The sequence below is a fragment of the Sorex fumeus genome, unplaced genomic scaffold (genome assembly GCF_029834395.1).
Source record: "Sorex fumeus unplaced genomic scaffold, SorFum_2.1 ptg000111l, whole genome shotgun sequence".
Lineage (NCBI taxonomy): Eukaryota > Metazoa > Chordata > Mammalia > Eulipotyphla > Soricidae > Sorex > Sorex fumeus.
In genome coordinates this window covers 6,787,829-6,804,314 of record NW_026606168.1, presented here as the reverse complement: position 1 = coordinate 6,804,314, position 16,486 = coordinate 6,787,829, and the positions used below count along the sequence as shown (strand labels likewise).

Below are 16,486 nucleotides of genomic sequence, written 5' to 3'. Positions count from 1 at the left end.
CCTGCATGCCTTTGTTCCTCTGCCGGTACCTTCACACGTGTGGATAGTGGTCTCAGCATGGTTGTGGCTGGTTCTGGAGGTCTTCGGCTGCGGGGGCTCTGCTTTGGGCGGGGAGGGAAACTCAACCCGCACCCTTCCAAGGGGCCCCGGCGAGGACAGCCAGGCGCGGGGGCAGGAGACTCTGTGCTGTACTCTTCCGGGAGCTGGGTTTTATAGTCTCTGTCATATAAATACATAAAATATAATAATAAAATAAGAACAAATTTATTTTTCTATTTTTTTTTTCGAAAAATGTTGGCTATAGTATGATGTGTGATGCATGCATACAAACTCCCTATGCTCTGTACTATCTTTCCACCCCTCAGAAGTAAAATAGTTTTAAGGCACTTTCCTTTCATTTTGCTGAAACCAGTTTGATCCTCGGCACTATGTATGGTCCCCAGAGCACCAGCAGTGGCCACTCCTGAGCAGAGAGCCAGGAATAGCCCTGAAAACTTTCCAGTAAGAGCAAAATCTTCCTACTTTCCCCTGCCCCATCTGCAACAAAATAAAAAGAACAAAAATATAATACTTTAAATGTTAATCCAATGCTTATGTTATTTTAGGTATCACTTGTATCACTTGTCATCCCGTTAATCTTCGATTTGCTTGAGCGGGTGCCAGTAACATCTCCATTCATCCCTGTTGTGTGCTAGTGTAGCCCAATGGCATCTGCTCACTCCAGAAACATGAAGAACCTCAAACCGTTTGTTCAGGGTTTGACGAAGAAGTCTGACAATCTTGTAGGTAATCTTGTAGGTAAATAATACTATTTATTTATATCCAAGATCACCTGCTGATTAAAAATGTATTTTTACATATTTTTATTGTCTTTTTATCAACCCATGTATTTTAATTCAACCCATTAGTGGTTTTGTTTATTTGTTTTTTCTCCTGGACCAGGCAAGTTTCTGTCTTTCCCTCCCTTGCTTCCTAGCTTAATCAATAATATATGACATTTTTTCAAATTATTTTTGGAGCCACAACCAGCAGTGCTCAGGGCATATTCCCGGCTCTGTGCTCAGGAATCTCTCCTGGCGGGCTTGAGTGACCATATGTGATACCAGATATTGAGTTAGAACATCTCTGTGTGAAGCAAGAACCTTGCTCAATGTACTATCACTATGGTCCTGATTTTACTATATTGGGAAGGGATTAACAATGATTGGAATGATTAACATTTCGGTAGCAAGTACATTGATGGGCATTTTGTCGTTTTTCAAAATGCAGTGCAAGGGGGGTTAGAGAGATATTATAGTGGGTAGGATGTTTGCCTTGCACGCAGCTGACCTGGGTTCAATTCCCAGCATCCCATATGGTCCCCTGAGCACTGCCAGGAATAATTCCTGAGTGCAGAGCCCCTGTGTGCATCGCCAGGTGTGACCCCAAAAAGCAAAAAATAAATGTAGCGCAAAAACAAAACAAAACAAAATTCAGTGCTTTTACCGGATCTTGTAGTTCATTCTATGGTTCTAAAATTCCAAAATAACCCGTAGAGCAATTAAAATTCTTTTTTCTAAATTGAATGATAACGTGGTCTCTTGATCAGTTTTGCACTAATATTTACTGAGTGCCTCAAAGTTCCACTTATTTTCATTTGTTTCTTGCTTCCTATTTTCCTTCTTTGAATTTCTTCCTCTAGTTTATTTACCATCTGATCTCTAGGGAGTAGCCAATACAGAAAATGTTGAAATAGCATTAGAGAGTATAGTAATAGGATGATTAAACTTGATTAGAAAATGACTGTGGGATTTTTGTCAACAGTGAAGAAATTTTCTAAGTAAGTGGACTCATAAGTGAATTGAGCATGATGACACTTCAGTATAGATAATGGTCTAATGCCAGTCTACTGGATAAGTTCCACTGAAAATGATATGTTTTGTGGATAAACTTTACTGCATAGAAAAAGAAGTACTAAATATTTCAGTTAAGAATGGTTTATTTAAATGAAGTTATATGTAATTGGCTTTAATTTACTACCCATAAGTCTTTATAGTTTCTTTTAAAGTATACCTTAAGCCCATTTCCATACTGTTCAATCTAGTAAGCATAAGAATATCTTGGAACAAAGTCCCCATGAATGTGTGAGTCACAACCATAGTATAATAGTCACTGGCTTAATTTATCTTGCCGAGTTAAAGAAACAGAAAAGCAAAATCAGTTTATTCTGCTGCAGAGTATGTTCCTATAATATCAGCTAATATGCAATAAGTCGAAGGCTAATCAAGTGTGGAGACCAATTGATTTACACATGATTTCCCCCAATACAATAGTGTTGACTGCCAAGTGAAAACAACTTTACAGCAAGTCCACTAACTTAGCTGAGTGCAGAAAAGTAGGAGGGTACGTAGTCCCTTTCAATGTCATTCATTTCAACTTTCTATTGACTTTGCTTTGCCACATCCTTTTTTTTTAATTGCATACTACTCACCTCTTCCTGATCTTTGTATATGTGCTCCTATTCTCATCACTGAACCTTGCCTTATACTTCCCACTATTTCTTAATGATTTTTGTTACTCCTGGCTCGAGCTCAGGGATTACTACGGGAAGGGCTTGGAGGACCATATGGTGTGACAGGGATTGAACTTGGGTTGTCAAATGCTCTACCTACTCTACTATCTCTCTAGTGCCTTGATATGTATTTTAAACTTGTACTTGCAGCTCTGCTAGTATTTTTAAATCAAGTTTATAAATGTTTTTACTAATAACATGATTGTAAAGTTGCATAGGTTTTTCACTGGTATTTTCCCATTGTGATTTTTCCCTAAATATTGGCATTTTTAATGGAGTGGACATTGTTTTTAAAAACAGTCTTAGGAGTCCAGAAAAAAATGAGCAGAAAGCACAAAAAATCCCTAATACATTCCTCCTACTTCTCCAATGACCTCACCTATTAATATCTTACTCCTGGCTCTGCATTCATGATTCATTCCTGATGGGCTTGGGGAACCTATAGGTGATGCAGGAGAATGAACCCCAGTTGGCCACATGCAAGCTAAGTCCCCTACCTGCTGTACTGTCTCTCTGCTGTACTCTCTCTCTGGTCCCAAGGATCAAATAATTTTTTACTAGTTTTGTACAATATTTTATATTCAAAGTAGTTATCTATAGAGGAGAGTTTGGGTCACATCCAGTAGAGTTCTAGGCTTTTACCTGGCTCCATCCACAGGGGTCAGTTTTGGCAGTGGTCAGGGTACCATATGCAGTACTAAGTATTTAACTGAGATTGGCTGCTTGCAAGGTGAGCACTTTGTCTCTCCAGCCCCACAGGAATTCTTGTATAATTATTTCAGGCCTTTAGATGACGTTCAAATAAAATGTTGAAAAATAAAGCATTGGAAAAATGTGGATTATTTTTCAGAAATTCTTCTGAAACTAGTATCCAGAAATAGTAGTAGTCTGGGTGCATAAGTCTAGCTTGAGATCAATGGACCCTATTCATTGCCTCAATGATGCTGGTATTGTCAGAACCTTGGCATGATAGGATAGTAATAATACTAACAAGCAGTCTTAGAAGCATCAGAGATAACTCAGGGATCTTACTCACAATTGAGATTTGTTAATTGAGTTAGGAAAATAATACAAGTTACATATTTATTTTGGTAAGGGAGGGTGCATCTAGTTGTGTTCAGGGCTACTCCTGACCCTTCTCTCATTGATGGTTTCTGATGGTACTTAGGAACCATATATGTTGCCAATATCTGAATATCTGCTGCGTGAGAGGCAAGCATGCTAATTCTCAGGCCCCTTGTTTTATATATATATATATATATATATATAGAGAGAGAGAGAGAGAGAGAGAGAGCGATAGCACAGCGGTAGAGCATTTGCCTTACATGCAGCCAACATGGCCGACCCGAGTTCGATTCCTCCGCCCCTCTCGGAGAGCCCGGCAAGCTACCGAGAGTATCTCGCCCACACGGCAGAGCCTGGCAAGCTCCCCGTGACGTATTCCATATGCCAGACACAGTAACGACAACAAGTCTCAGGGCTGGAGCGATAGCACAGCGGGTAGGGCGTTCGCCTTACAAGCGGCCAACATGGCCGACCCGAGTTCGATTCCTCCGCCCCTCTCGGAGAGCCCGGCAAGCTACCGAGAGTATCTCGCCCGCACGGCAGAGCCTGGCAAGCTCCCCGTGACGTATTCGATATGCCAAACACAGCAACAACAAAATCTCCAATGGAGACGTTACTGGGCCCGCTCGAGCAAATCGATGAACAATGGGAGGGCCTTTACCTTTACCTTTATATATATATTACATTATTTAGAGGTATAGGAATTTTGAATTCTAACAATGGATGAATGATTGAACAATATAATAACTATAGTAATTATCTTCTTTGTATTTAGATGCCTTATAGAATATTTGAGTATCTTAGAAAGTACCAAACATTACCTATTCTCACCATGATCTTCATCCACTTAAGGTTTCCCATATATGTAACATTCTCATATTTATTATTATTATTATTATTATTGGTTTGTGATGCTGGGGATGAAAGCACAGGATCTTATATATATGAAGCATGCATTCTAACACCTAGTAACACCCCCAGCTGATACACTACAGATGATTTCTCTATTTCTTATCTATCAACCTTACCTTATAGCACTTAATCTTATACCTATTTATTCATGGCTTCTGGTGGAATGTTCCACCCTCAAGTCTTACAGAAAAGAAAGAAGACAAAAACAATGATAAAGACTCCCTTAGAATCTCTCATGCATCTCTTGCTATAATGTCTCAGAGCTGTGTTCTTTGTCCACTTTGTCAATTATTTACTTAGCTGGGCACTTTGCTACTCTAAAGACAACTATGGTTCTAGCAGTAAGGATAAAAGAAAGTGTATTCCATAGCATGAAGTGAAGACGAGCGTGAAAATTATCTTCAGGAAAAAAATGCAAGTACTGTTTGTATAACCACAGTGTAGAGAACACTACTGGAAGACATCAGTCATTATACTTAAAAAAATGATCCAGGGATTAAATTCATCTGCATAGAATAGAAAGATGCAAGATGATAACAATTTGATCAGTATAGCAATTTATTTCCTCCATTTGAAAACAAGTCTTAGGGCAGAAATGCTAAAGTTATTATTGAGGTTTCATAGTATCATCAGAGATCCTAATTTTACTTTTTGGTCCCCTCATCCTCAGTACTTCAGATTTCAATCACAAGGTCACTTCATGGTCGAATATAATTTCCATTGATACAGACATCATTTCTTCATTCTAGCCAGCAATAACAAGAGACTAAGCTCATTCTCCCAGATAAGCCACTTTCTCCTAAGAAAGTGTCTTCATGAATAATTCTCAAAACATTTCTGCTTATATCTTACCAGCTAGAATACAGTCACTTGTTCGTGTGTAACAGCAAGTGAGACTAGGAAACAGAAACTGTTACAAGTATTCATGTATAGGTATAAAAGTAAAGGTAAAGGCCCTCCCGTTGATCGTCGATTTGCTCGAGCGGGCCCAGTAACGTCTCCATTGGAGACTTTGTTGTTACTGTGTTTGGCATATCGAATACGTCATGGGGAGCTTGCCAGGCTCTGCCGTGCGGGCGAGCTACTCTCGGTAGCTTGCCGGGCTCTCCGAGAGGGGCGGAGGAATCGAACTCGGGTCGGCCATGTTGGCCGCTTGTAAGGCGAATGCCCTACCGCTGTGCTATCGCATAGGTCCCGATTGTTAAATAAGAGAAATGCAGATTTTGTCCCTTGTTATTTCTATTATAACCTTGGATAAAATTATATTTAAATCAGATTAGCATATGTACTAAACATTATAATTCATCAATCTAAACAATATAGATTCTCTCCAAAATGTTGTAATTAAAAATTGTTTGTGCTATTGTTATAAGAAGGTTACTGCTAAGTATAAAAACGTACTTGATATAAAGCAATCGTTTGCGTTAATACTTTTTTTTCTAAAAAAATTAATCAAGCATAGACTTGTTTAAAGTGTTATAATGCTTTTGGAAGGAGGAAGCCAAATTCATGGAATTATCAAAGAGGAGGAAGTTATTATGCCTATGGGAAAGAAAGTTAAAAAGATCTCTTAAAATTTTGCTCTTCTGATCTTCCTTTTAATTAAATTACTGGAAGGAAATTGAGGAAAAGGCAGGGTGAATTAAGCAATTAGTTACTGAATAAAAATTTAGACCTCAGCAAATATCTGGGGATTATACTCTTCAAAGGGGAAAAAATAACCCCAAAGTTACAGAAAAAATCCAAAGTAAATCTGTCATCAGGAAATGACCCCAGTATCATAAATTTGAAAAGAATGAAACAATTGTATAAGATATTGAAACAAAACAGGCCACAGTGTTTGAGTTATCTGAACAACTGAGGTCAATGTGGGGTTTCTGGCTGGATTATCCAGATAACTGCATTAATTCTTGCTGCTAAAGTCTCTCTTCAGGATCTATATTTAGAATTCTAAGTGCTTTCTTAAAAACAAAACAAAACAAAAAAACAAACTCCAAACTTAAGTAGAGCAACAGAAATGGTTCTGGTAGTAAGAAATGATGGGTGGAAAGGGAGGAGTAGAAGATGGACAATAGGAAAAGAAAGATAGGACATGAGAGGTGAATAGTATGGAGTTCACTTTAAGAATATGCCTCTTACTATTTGTATACTTTTTTTGTCGTTGTTTTGGGCTCACATCTAATGATGCTCAATGTTAGTCCTAGCTCTGCACTCAGGCGTCATTCTTGGCAGGTTTAGGAACCATATGTGATGTCAAGGATCGAATCTGGGTCAGCTGCATGCAAGAAAAATGCTTTCCCCACTATACTCTTGCTGCTCCCACCCTTTTTTGCTTCAGAGAGGTTTCACATTCAGTGGTGCCTGGGGGACCAGGTTGTGCTGAGAACAGAACCCTGCATTCCTACATAAAAATCGTATATTTTGGTTCTTGAGTCTTCTCCCTGGTCCAAAGACTACAATTTCTTCTGGTGTAATAATGAACATTCACTTTTAAATCATAGAACAACCTTCTACAATGAGAAAGGGACCTACACACAGATTTTATACCTAATCCATTATTTTTTTTAGCTATCGATTTCTTTTCAAATTTCAATTCCCCATTGTGTTTTAAATCTATGAAATCCCTTTAAAATTTCAATTCTCCAAAATTTGGAAACTCTGTGACTCCAAATCCAGACTTTTAATTTTATAAAACCAAGAAGATTGGCTAAAAATAATAAAAACTATACTTTTGGTTATTGTTTTTTCCCTTCTAAATCTTATAACAGAGAAAAAAGATACTTACCTCCTGGATGCTTTTCCATTCACTTTTTGACAGCACCTAGCCCAGTAGAAAATGACTTGCTAATCTTGTCAGGAGCTGAGTCTGCCATGCAAGTAAGTTCTAACCCACAATGCAAGTGTTGTGTGAGAATTCTAGAGAGCTTCCTCCTTTTCTGGAATGCTTCTGTCTCCACTGCAAAAAAGACTCCTAGATCTCCAGTGATTTCTTGGTATGTAGAATAACCTTCATATTACACTAGAATTCCCAAGGACTAGAAGAAAATCGAGTCAACAATAACTGTGGAGCAATTATACTTGCTCTGCTCTACTTCCTTATGTAGTGCATTGCTTTTAGAGAGCAGTAACTTTTCTCTAGCTTAAGGAACTATTATTTCTAATGTCTTTGCTAATAGGTGACCATAAGTCCCAAATGATACATATAATAGTATTGATCGAAAAGTTTTGAAATTTTAGATTAGATTTTCAGGTCTATATAATGGTACTCCACAACCATTATAGACATGTAACCACATATTCTGATCTACAAACAAGAAAATTAAATGAGGGGTTGGAGTGATAGTACAGAGGATAGGGCACTTGCCTTGCACATAGATGATCCAGGTTCTATCCCCAGCAACCATAGGTCCCCTGAGCACCACTAGGAGTAATTCCTGAGCACAGAGCCATGAATAACCTATGTGTGTGGTCCCCCAATAACAAAAAAACTAAGAAAAGAAATCAAGTGATTAGGTGCAGTGTAGTTGGTACATTTGGTACAGTTGAAAAGAATAACAATAGTTGAGGAAAGTGATAAGTACTACTTCAGAATTATATATAGCTATGTGGGCAAAAATAAGTTTGAAGAAGGAAATAAGAAAATACAAAAATGGAAAACAGTTCTAAGATCTTAATAATAATACTGTGATCATTATTTTGTGTTCTCAGAGACTGAACATAGGGTTTCACAGGAGCAAGGCAAATACTTTCTCTTGAGCTACATCTTGGCCCAACAATTATTACATATTTGAAAAATATTGTTCAGATTTTCCTAAGGTCAGTACAATATCAATGGAAGAGAAAGAAAGACTAACCTATACTATTGTCACATGGAGAAGTAAGATGGAATGGAAAAATTCACCATTTTTCTATTGAGAAGTTTCCCAATTTCCTTTATCTTTTATGATGCACCTCTTCTATGAAGCTCTCACAAGTCCCCTCTAAAAACTATCCTCTGCGGAATGGATAGCGAGTACAGAGGTTAAGGTGCTGGTTTTCCTTGCAGCTGGCCCAGGTTCTATCCCCAGGACTGCTAATGGTCCCCTGTGCCTTGCCAGAAATAATCCCTGAACACAGAGCTGGGAACAAGCCCTAGCATTACCAGGTGTAGCCACAAATCACAAAACAAACCAACAAAATTACCAATGCTTTTATACATCCACCAGGGCAGAACTAAGGTACATTGAGTGAGGAATTAATCATAGGTCCACCACAGTAAGAGTTGCCAAACCCTTTGTAATCAAGACAAACACTTTTAAGGGATATTTTAATTAGTGTTCTGCAGTATTCAGGCCAGTTTCCTGGTTTTTGTAAATAAAAATGTAAATTACTTAGCCTTTTATCTCTAGTAAAGCAATCAAGTAGTGCTTTTAAAATTCTCTTCCAACTAAATCCACTCATTTTTTAAATTCTTTATGTGCCTCTAGCTCTATTTCAAGTTTAAAAGTCCTCTTAAAATATTAAGTTGAGGTTCAGAGTCATAGTACAGTGAGTAGGGCTCTTGCCTAGCATGTGACTGACCTGGGTTTGATCCCCTGCATCACATTTGATCCCCCAACTCCACTGGGAGTCATCCCTAAACACAGAGCCAGGAGTGAGCCCTGAGCCTAGCTGAGGTGGCCCCAAAACGACAAAAAATTTAAATATATTGAAAAATTTTGCCAGAACATACTATATGAGAAACTGCCGGCTTAAGTTTTCATTGCTAAATGTGTTTACAGCAAATAAAATGATACATATTTTCAAAGTATCTGCAATTCAGTTCCAAGGGCACATCACCTGACTTCTCTTTGAATAAAAAGCCCCAGCAGCCTGGAGAGAAAAATTCACACTCGTCTAGCACTTGTCCTATATAAAGTATCTTCTTCTAATTATCACCTTAATCCTGCTAGATAGTCATCTTTATTATCCCGATTTTTTTTTTTAATGGAAAGACTGAGAAGCTAAGAGACTTACCCAGAGAGTTACAGGCACAGAGTATTCAGTATTGGCTTTTAACCTAGCTTTTCTCTGTGAAAACACAAAGCCCTTTGACTGCTCCAAACATTAAGTCTTGGATTGACTGAGGCAAAACAACAACACAGCAACTGCAATGGCTTGTTTTATGTGGGAGAAACAATGTTGGTTGCACCCTAAACTGTAGTATTTTGCCTAGTGTATTTACCATGATTAACATTGTTCTGATTTTTATGTATGTGTGTTGCACAAGTCTCCTGGGATAGAATCAGATCCTTCATTAAAAGTTTTGACTGAGGATAGAAACTAGCGTACTGAAATACCGACGAATACAATTGAAGAAATTAGATATTCTTGAGTAGTAACTACATTCTAAAGTATTTGTGATAGCAGAACATGTCAATCATACCTACTAGGACTTTCCTCAAAACAAACTTCCAGGAAGGTTGTTGAGCTAGTCAGCTGAAAAAAATGTGTTTCATTGTGAAGTGCTCATAAATTAGAAGTTCTTTTAGTCTAATGGCTTATTTTTCTACTTAAAAAACGGCAATTAAATTTGAGGCTAATCTGCTTCAAATACAATTTCCGGCAGCATATAATAAACACAACAAAGAAACCAAAATGCCCATTTGGTCGTCAGCGCAGATTTCTTAAGAAAATGATAGATTCCCCCTCGATTAATTGCTGGCCATGAAAATTAAATGAAAAGAAATTGCAGTGCTGTTTCATATGGTGATAGCTGTGTTGCAAGGAGAGCTTCCTTTTTCCCAGTCAGAAACTCAAGGCCAAGCCTGTTAGTGAATTGCAAGGAGCAATTCATTCAATCAGCAACAACCGAATGAATGTCCACAGGGCGCCTAGGTTTCGGAGCAGATCTAGCCGCATTACTTAAGGGATTTCTTAGCAGAGGTCCGTAGTCTTTGACGATGCTAAGCAGAGCGTGCTCCTCTGATTCCACCTGCCCCTCCATGGAATGAGTCGCAGAGCCCGGGTTTCAGAGCCCTCGAGATCTCCAGCACCCAGTGCACTTATGTAAGTGAAGACCCCGCTGGGTGCCAAACGACAGGCAAGACGGTGATCCAGGCTGGGGGGGTCTCAGGGCGAGTCAAGCCACCCCCGGGCTGCAGCCCGGGCCGCGGGGCGCGGAGGCGACCCCGAGCCTCCGCCACCCCCTCCCCGGCGCCCCCCACCCCCAGCGCGCACCGGCTCCCCGTCGCCCAGCCCCGACCGGTTCTCGCGAGATCCGGCAACTGAGCGCTCGGGGCCTTTTCAAACCGGGATCCGTTGCCGCGTCCCGGCCGCCGCCATTGTCGCGCTCGTAGCCCCTCTCGGCGGCGGCGGAGGCGGAGGAGCGGCGGCGCCATGGCGGACGCGGACCAGCCCCCAGCGCCCGGGACTGCCGGCGACGACCACGCGCCCCCGCAGCCCGCGGAGCCGCCGGGCGAGCCGCGGCGAGACCCGCACCCGCCCGAGCCGGACAAGCAGCCGCCGCCGCCGCCGCGCAGCAGCAGCAGCAGCAGCAGCAGCTCCAATGGCGTGAAAATGTATCGTCTTTGACTCCGGGGCTCGGGGCTGTGTGTGTGTGTGTGTGCGTGTGTGTGTGTGTGCGCGCGCGCCTCTGTGTGCCTGCGCGTGTGTCTGTGTGTCTCGGGGAAAACCGGCCGCGGGGACGCGAGGCCCGACTCGGGCAGGGAGGAGCCGCCTCCGGACCGCGGGCGGCGGGAGGAGCAGGTGCAGCCGGGATCTTCCCAGGCCCGTCCCCCGCCCGCGGGGTCCGGGAGCCGGGGGTGGGAGCTGCGAGCCGGCGGGGGTGGGGGGGGAGGCCCGGGAGCGGGGCTCCTCCCCGATTTCTTAGCCCGAGACTGCGGGGTCAGCCCCCGGCCCTCCGCTTCCTCTGTGACTTCGACTGGCGCATCCTATTGTGATTATTATTATCATTTCGGGGGGGGGCGGCGGCGTGGAGACGCAGCTCAGCCACCCACACGGTTTGTGCAAAGGAAAGGAAAAGAAAAGAAAAGGGCTCCCCTCCCTCCTCTTTGCAAGGCCAGCAGTCAGTGTTCATCACCAGGGCGTATCTAAGGGTGACATCATCGGACGTTTCCTCTCGGCTTTAAAAGGCGGGGAGCGCCCCCCCCACCTCCCGCCCCTCCCCAGCTTTCTGCCCCGGGCGCTGCCGCTTCTGCTGCTGTGGTCCAAGGTGGATGTTGATTTCCGATCTGGACCGGCCCCTAAAAGGGGCAGTGGAAGCCTGTGAGTCCTGGTCCTCCACCCCCACCCCACCCCCGACTGCGTCGCAGGGCGCCTCGGAGAGGGAAAGGTGCGCCCCGCCTTCCTGCACAGTCCACAGTCCTGGCAGGCGGTGGTGGAAGAGAAACTTGACAGCCCCGATTCCGCGCGGGCGGGGAGCGTGATGCTTCATTTTTGCTTGGATGGTGAACCTGGGTCCTCCTCCTCCTCCGCCCCCGTTGAAGGAAAAGTCACTGCTTGGAAGATCCCGCGGCCGCGCGGCCCCGGGTGCCCCTAAGGAGCGCCAGGGACTGCGCTCAGCGATGATTTCTGGCGGGGGGACAGGTCATGCCCCCTCCGCTCCACCTCGTTGTTATCTGGCTGTGCCCGAAGGAGGAAGGCTGGGTTTTATTTTCCCAGGCGCGGCCCTTGTACATTTCATCGACACCGGCCTGCTCCTTTTTCTCAGGCCTCTGTCCGACTTGGGTGCGGCGAACAGAAGCGCTCACTCTAAAACAGTGGCTTCTTAGCATAAAAACGTGGTTTCTTAACGTAACGACGTTGGAACGGTGTGGCCCCACACTTGCTCACAGTTGGGTTTGAGCAGGCCGGGCAGCACCGACCGATCAGAACTGAGTGGCAGGTCCTAAGCCGTTTTACTTTGGTGGGGTGTGCCCCTAGGTGGAGAGTGGTGCCACTCAGAAACTCTGAAACAGAAACTGAGCGAGGCACTTTACTGTCTTGCCTGTCAACACCTGGGCTTCTAGGGACTTGGCAGTAGAAATGGGAGTGAAAGCCAATGGGATGGTGATGTACTTTTGCGGTTTTTATTTTGGCTTACGTCTAAACGAGGACCCCCTTGCTCCTGCTCAAAAACACAGCGGCCCTACTAGACTGTACAAGAGGGTGTGGCAAAGCATGTATCTTAGTCGCAGAAGTCTATTTTATAGTTTCCGTGTCGTTTAGCTTTACAAGAGAGTGACAGAGGGGAGTAAAGAATTTTAACTTCAAGATGAAGAGTTTAAGAAGTATCACTGGTAAATATGAACACACACGCTTCATACTGATTGTAACTCATCTCCCGCTTTTTCCAGAGTTGGAGTAAAGAGGCCATTTTATTTCAGGGTTTTTTGTACTGTTTGTTCCAGATGAACATATAGTGGCCCAGCCTAGGTAACTCCCACAGACTCATCTGGGAATCTTTATATATCTATCTGAAAGTACTTTATTAATTTATTTATTTGACTCATAACACATGAATCTTCAATTGGTTTTGTTGCCATGTATTTTCAACGATAGCGATTCATAAAGACAATAGAAATGAGCAAATAGTACCTTAAAATATGTATTGTTTTTTAGTGACTAGAATGCCACTTCTTATCAATATTGAAATGATTTTTGTGGAAGTTAGTCCATAGTGATTGAGGATGGAGATCATTATGTCTAAGTCAGCCTCGATTCCCAAAACTTTATTCTTCGAAGACTTGGTGAAGATTTAAAACATGAAGTCGATATTAATGACCATGGAACTCATGGACAGAGGATTTGGTTAACATGTTCACACTGTTTGACAAGATACTGTTTTTTCTTTTTGTTAGAATAGTACACTAGTGGGGCTGAAGCGATAGCACAGCGGGTAGGGCATTTACCTTGCACGCGGCCGACCTGGGTTCGATCCCGGGCATCCCATATGGTTCCCTAAGCACCACCAGGAGTAATTCCTGAATGCAGAGCCAGGAGTAACCCCTGAGCATCACTGGGTGTGACCCTCCCCCCAAAAAAGAATAGTACACTAGCTTTCCTTAAGTGAGTAGGAAGAAAAATAACAGTATTATTGTAATGATAATTTGCGGGTGATTGAATAATAATTTAGAGCATTTAAAGATTGTGAGTTGCATTAGGATACTTGAATAAAGTATTAAGCATTGGAGCAAGATGAAGTGTTGGAAATGGAGTAGTCCAGACCTGACTGTGCTCAGGTGCTACTCCTGGCTCAGTGCTTGGGGGACAATCTTGAGAGTGCTTAAACCCAGGTCCCTGCAAGCAAAGCATTGTGCACAAACCCTTTGAGCCTTCGTCTTGGCCACGGTAGTCTTTTTTTTTTCTTTTTGGGTCACACCCAGGAATACTCAGGGGTTACTCCTGCCTCTGCCCTCAGGAGTTACTCTTGCCGGGGCCCTGGGGACTGTATGGGATGCCGGGAATTTTACCTGGATTGGCCATGCAGGGCAAACACTCTACCTGCTGTACTATCGCTCTGTTCCAGGCCACGGTAGTCTTTTATTTAAAAAAAAAAAAAAGATAGTTAAAAATGGAACTGGGGTCTGCAGAGATAGTACAGGGGCAATGAATGCTCTTGCCTTGCATGTTTGATCCCTGGTACAATATGGTCCCCGGAGCACCACCAGGAGTGATCCCTGAGCACAAAGCCAGGAGTAAGACTTGAGTACTGCTGGAGTTGGTTCAATTACCGTCTCCAAAAAAGAATCATACTGGGCTTAATTCTGAATTTTAGAGAGATAGCTTTATTTTAAAATCACATTAAAACTGGACTTCCTCACTTTACTTTTCAGAAAAAACATGTAATGTGACTAGGGATGATTTAATCTTTAAGACAGTAACATTTTTGTGACTTAGAATAGTTTTAGCTTTTATTGTCTAGTTCTGAATATAGCATCATCTCCCCAAGACTCTTCACATAGACTTTTTTAAAAAATTTTTATTAGTGAAGCACCATGAGGTACAATTGTAGACTGAAAAATTTTTGTGCTTGGGTTTCAGTTATACAATGATCGAGTATCCATCCCTCCACCAGTGCCCATTCTCCACCAATGATTCCGGTCACACTTTTTCTCTTTTCCACAGTATATTTATGACATATTGAATGGGGGTGGGAATACAGGAAGGGTAGATTGATGGGGGAACACTGGTAGAAGTTGTGGTGTAGGAAGATTGAATGTATGAAACCCTATCATCAACAGTATTTGTAAATCACAGAACCTAAAGTAAAAAAGAAAAATTACAAGCTGATGTGAATTTTAGGAGTCTAAGGATTACAGTATGAATGCATTTATTTAAATATTTATGTACTTTTGTGCATAAGTGCATAAGTTTATGCATTGAAAAAATCAGTGATTGTTATCCAGGAAATGATATTTTGCCATTTCCTATATTTTCCAAAATATGTACAACAAATATGCATATACACATTTAAATGCTATTAATCCAAAAATTAAAGTATGGCTTAGTTTCTTAATAACCAGAACAAACCCCAGCCATAGAAAATTTTAATTTATGCTTTGGAAAAAAGAAAGTTAGTAATATCGTAAAGATGCCTTTAACTGGGGACTCAAAGAAATTGCTTTTTCTTGTCATTCTTTGAGTCAGTATTTTAAAGAGATGTGCCTCTTGATATTTTTCTTAATAGAATTGCCGAAATGTAAGCAAATGCTTACAGCATCCATATAAGAATCAAATATAGCTAATTCTTCAGAACTTGGTACAACTTTCACCATTGTCTCGTTCACGAAGAAAAGACAGGGCAAAGGATGCATAGCTCGAGACCATATAGCCCTCTTATCTTAACGGGGACATGATTATTTTTTAAATGTTGGTTGAATTCACTCTGCTGTAGTGGTAAATGTATTCTTTGGGGGGCTTAAAATAAAGGGTTTGTTTTTTATTCTGTTGTAGTCAGAAACCAGAGAAACTCCTGGGTGCTTTTGGCCTCTAGTTGGCCATTCTCAAAAGTGCCATTTTGGTCAGACAGTAGGTACTTGTTAGAGCGTATATAGTGGAGAAGACCATTCTCTGGCCGGGCCTTTTCTGAGGAGGGACGACGTTTGATAGAGAAAGTATCCCTGCTAAGGTCTGAGAAGGTGGCAAAAGTAGTTTGGTCCTAATGTATCTTCTTGGATTTTAGAATTTGGGGGGGGAGGTTATTTTGGGGGGAGGGGTGAAGGGTGGTTGAGGAAAGACAGGGGTGCTATTTGTGCTCACATGATTATGGACTTCGAATTATTCTGTTGAGCACATATTAGCAGTCACCATGCCATTGATACAAAAAAAAGATAGTCCTTGTTTTCATAGAGTTTTAGGTGCTATAATAATGGCTATTATTGGCTGTCCAGGAAAGTAATGTCTAAAAGTTAAATATGGAACAAATGATTTTTCTAATGAGAGGTATGTGTGCATTTCTGCGATGAGTAGATTGCCATATACCTTGATTTAGAAGATATAATTTAGAGCATGGATTATGATACCAGATTGGTTGTCAGAATAAATCTGTGTAGTTTTTAAAAGATTTAGGTTCCTGGATATTATTCCTAGAGATTTTATTAATATGGTTATAAAAATTATTTTAAAATTGAGGCTATAATATGTTTTAAATTTACTAAACTAATGATTTAAAAGAAATCCACATTTTGTTGAAGTATGTTGCAATTTAAAAAATAAAAATTCATATATTTTCCTATGGGCCTTAAGATACTTAATATCTTATGGATGGTTTGTGGGTAGCTTCTTAGAGTTACGTTGTGAATTCTTCAACTGAAATATTTTCCCCATTAGAATCTTATTTAAAAGTAGATACATAAAATTCTATTATGTGTTACATTCAAGAGAAGATTTTTCTTTTTCTCATCCCTTGAGTGTAGATAATACTACTAATAAAAATGTTGTGATTCTATGAAGTAGTCTACTCTGGTTTATAAGTCAAAACAGCAGTAGCCTTAATTT

The 16,486-nt window shown here is 41.4% G+C and overlaps 1 protein-coding gene across 2 annotated transcripts in view; it reads left to right on the top strand.

The window, feature by feature from the left end:
- The first annotated feature begins 10,879 nt into the window (after positions 1-10,879).
- The window catches only part of MYEF2 (myelin expression factor 2), a 35,722-nt gene continuing 30,115 nt past the window's right edge, over positions 10,880-16,486 (top strand). For both annotated transcript variants that reach the window (XM_056135349.1, XM_056135347.1), the window contains exon 1: positions 10,880-11,067. In XM_056135349.1, coding sequence (XP_055991324.1) covers positions 10,886-11,067 — 182 coding nt within the window. In that variant the 5' untranslated portion in view covers positions 10,880-10,885. The remainder of the gene's footprint in view (positions 11,068-16,486) is intronic.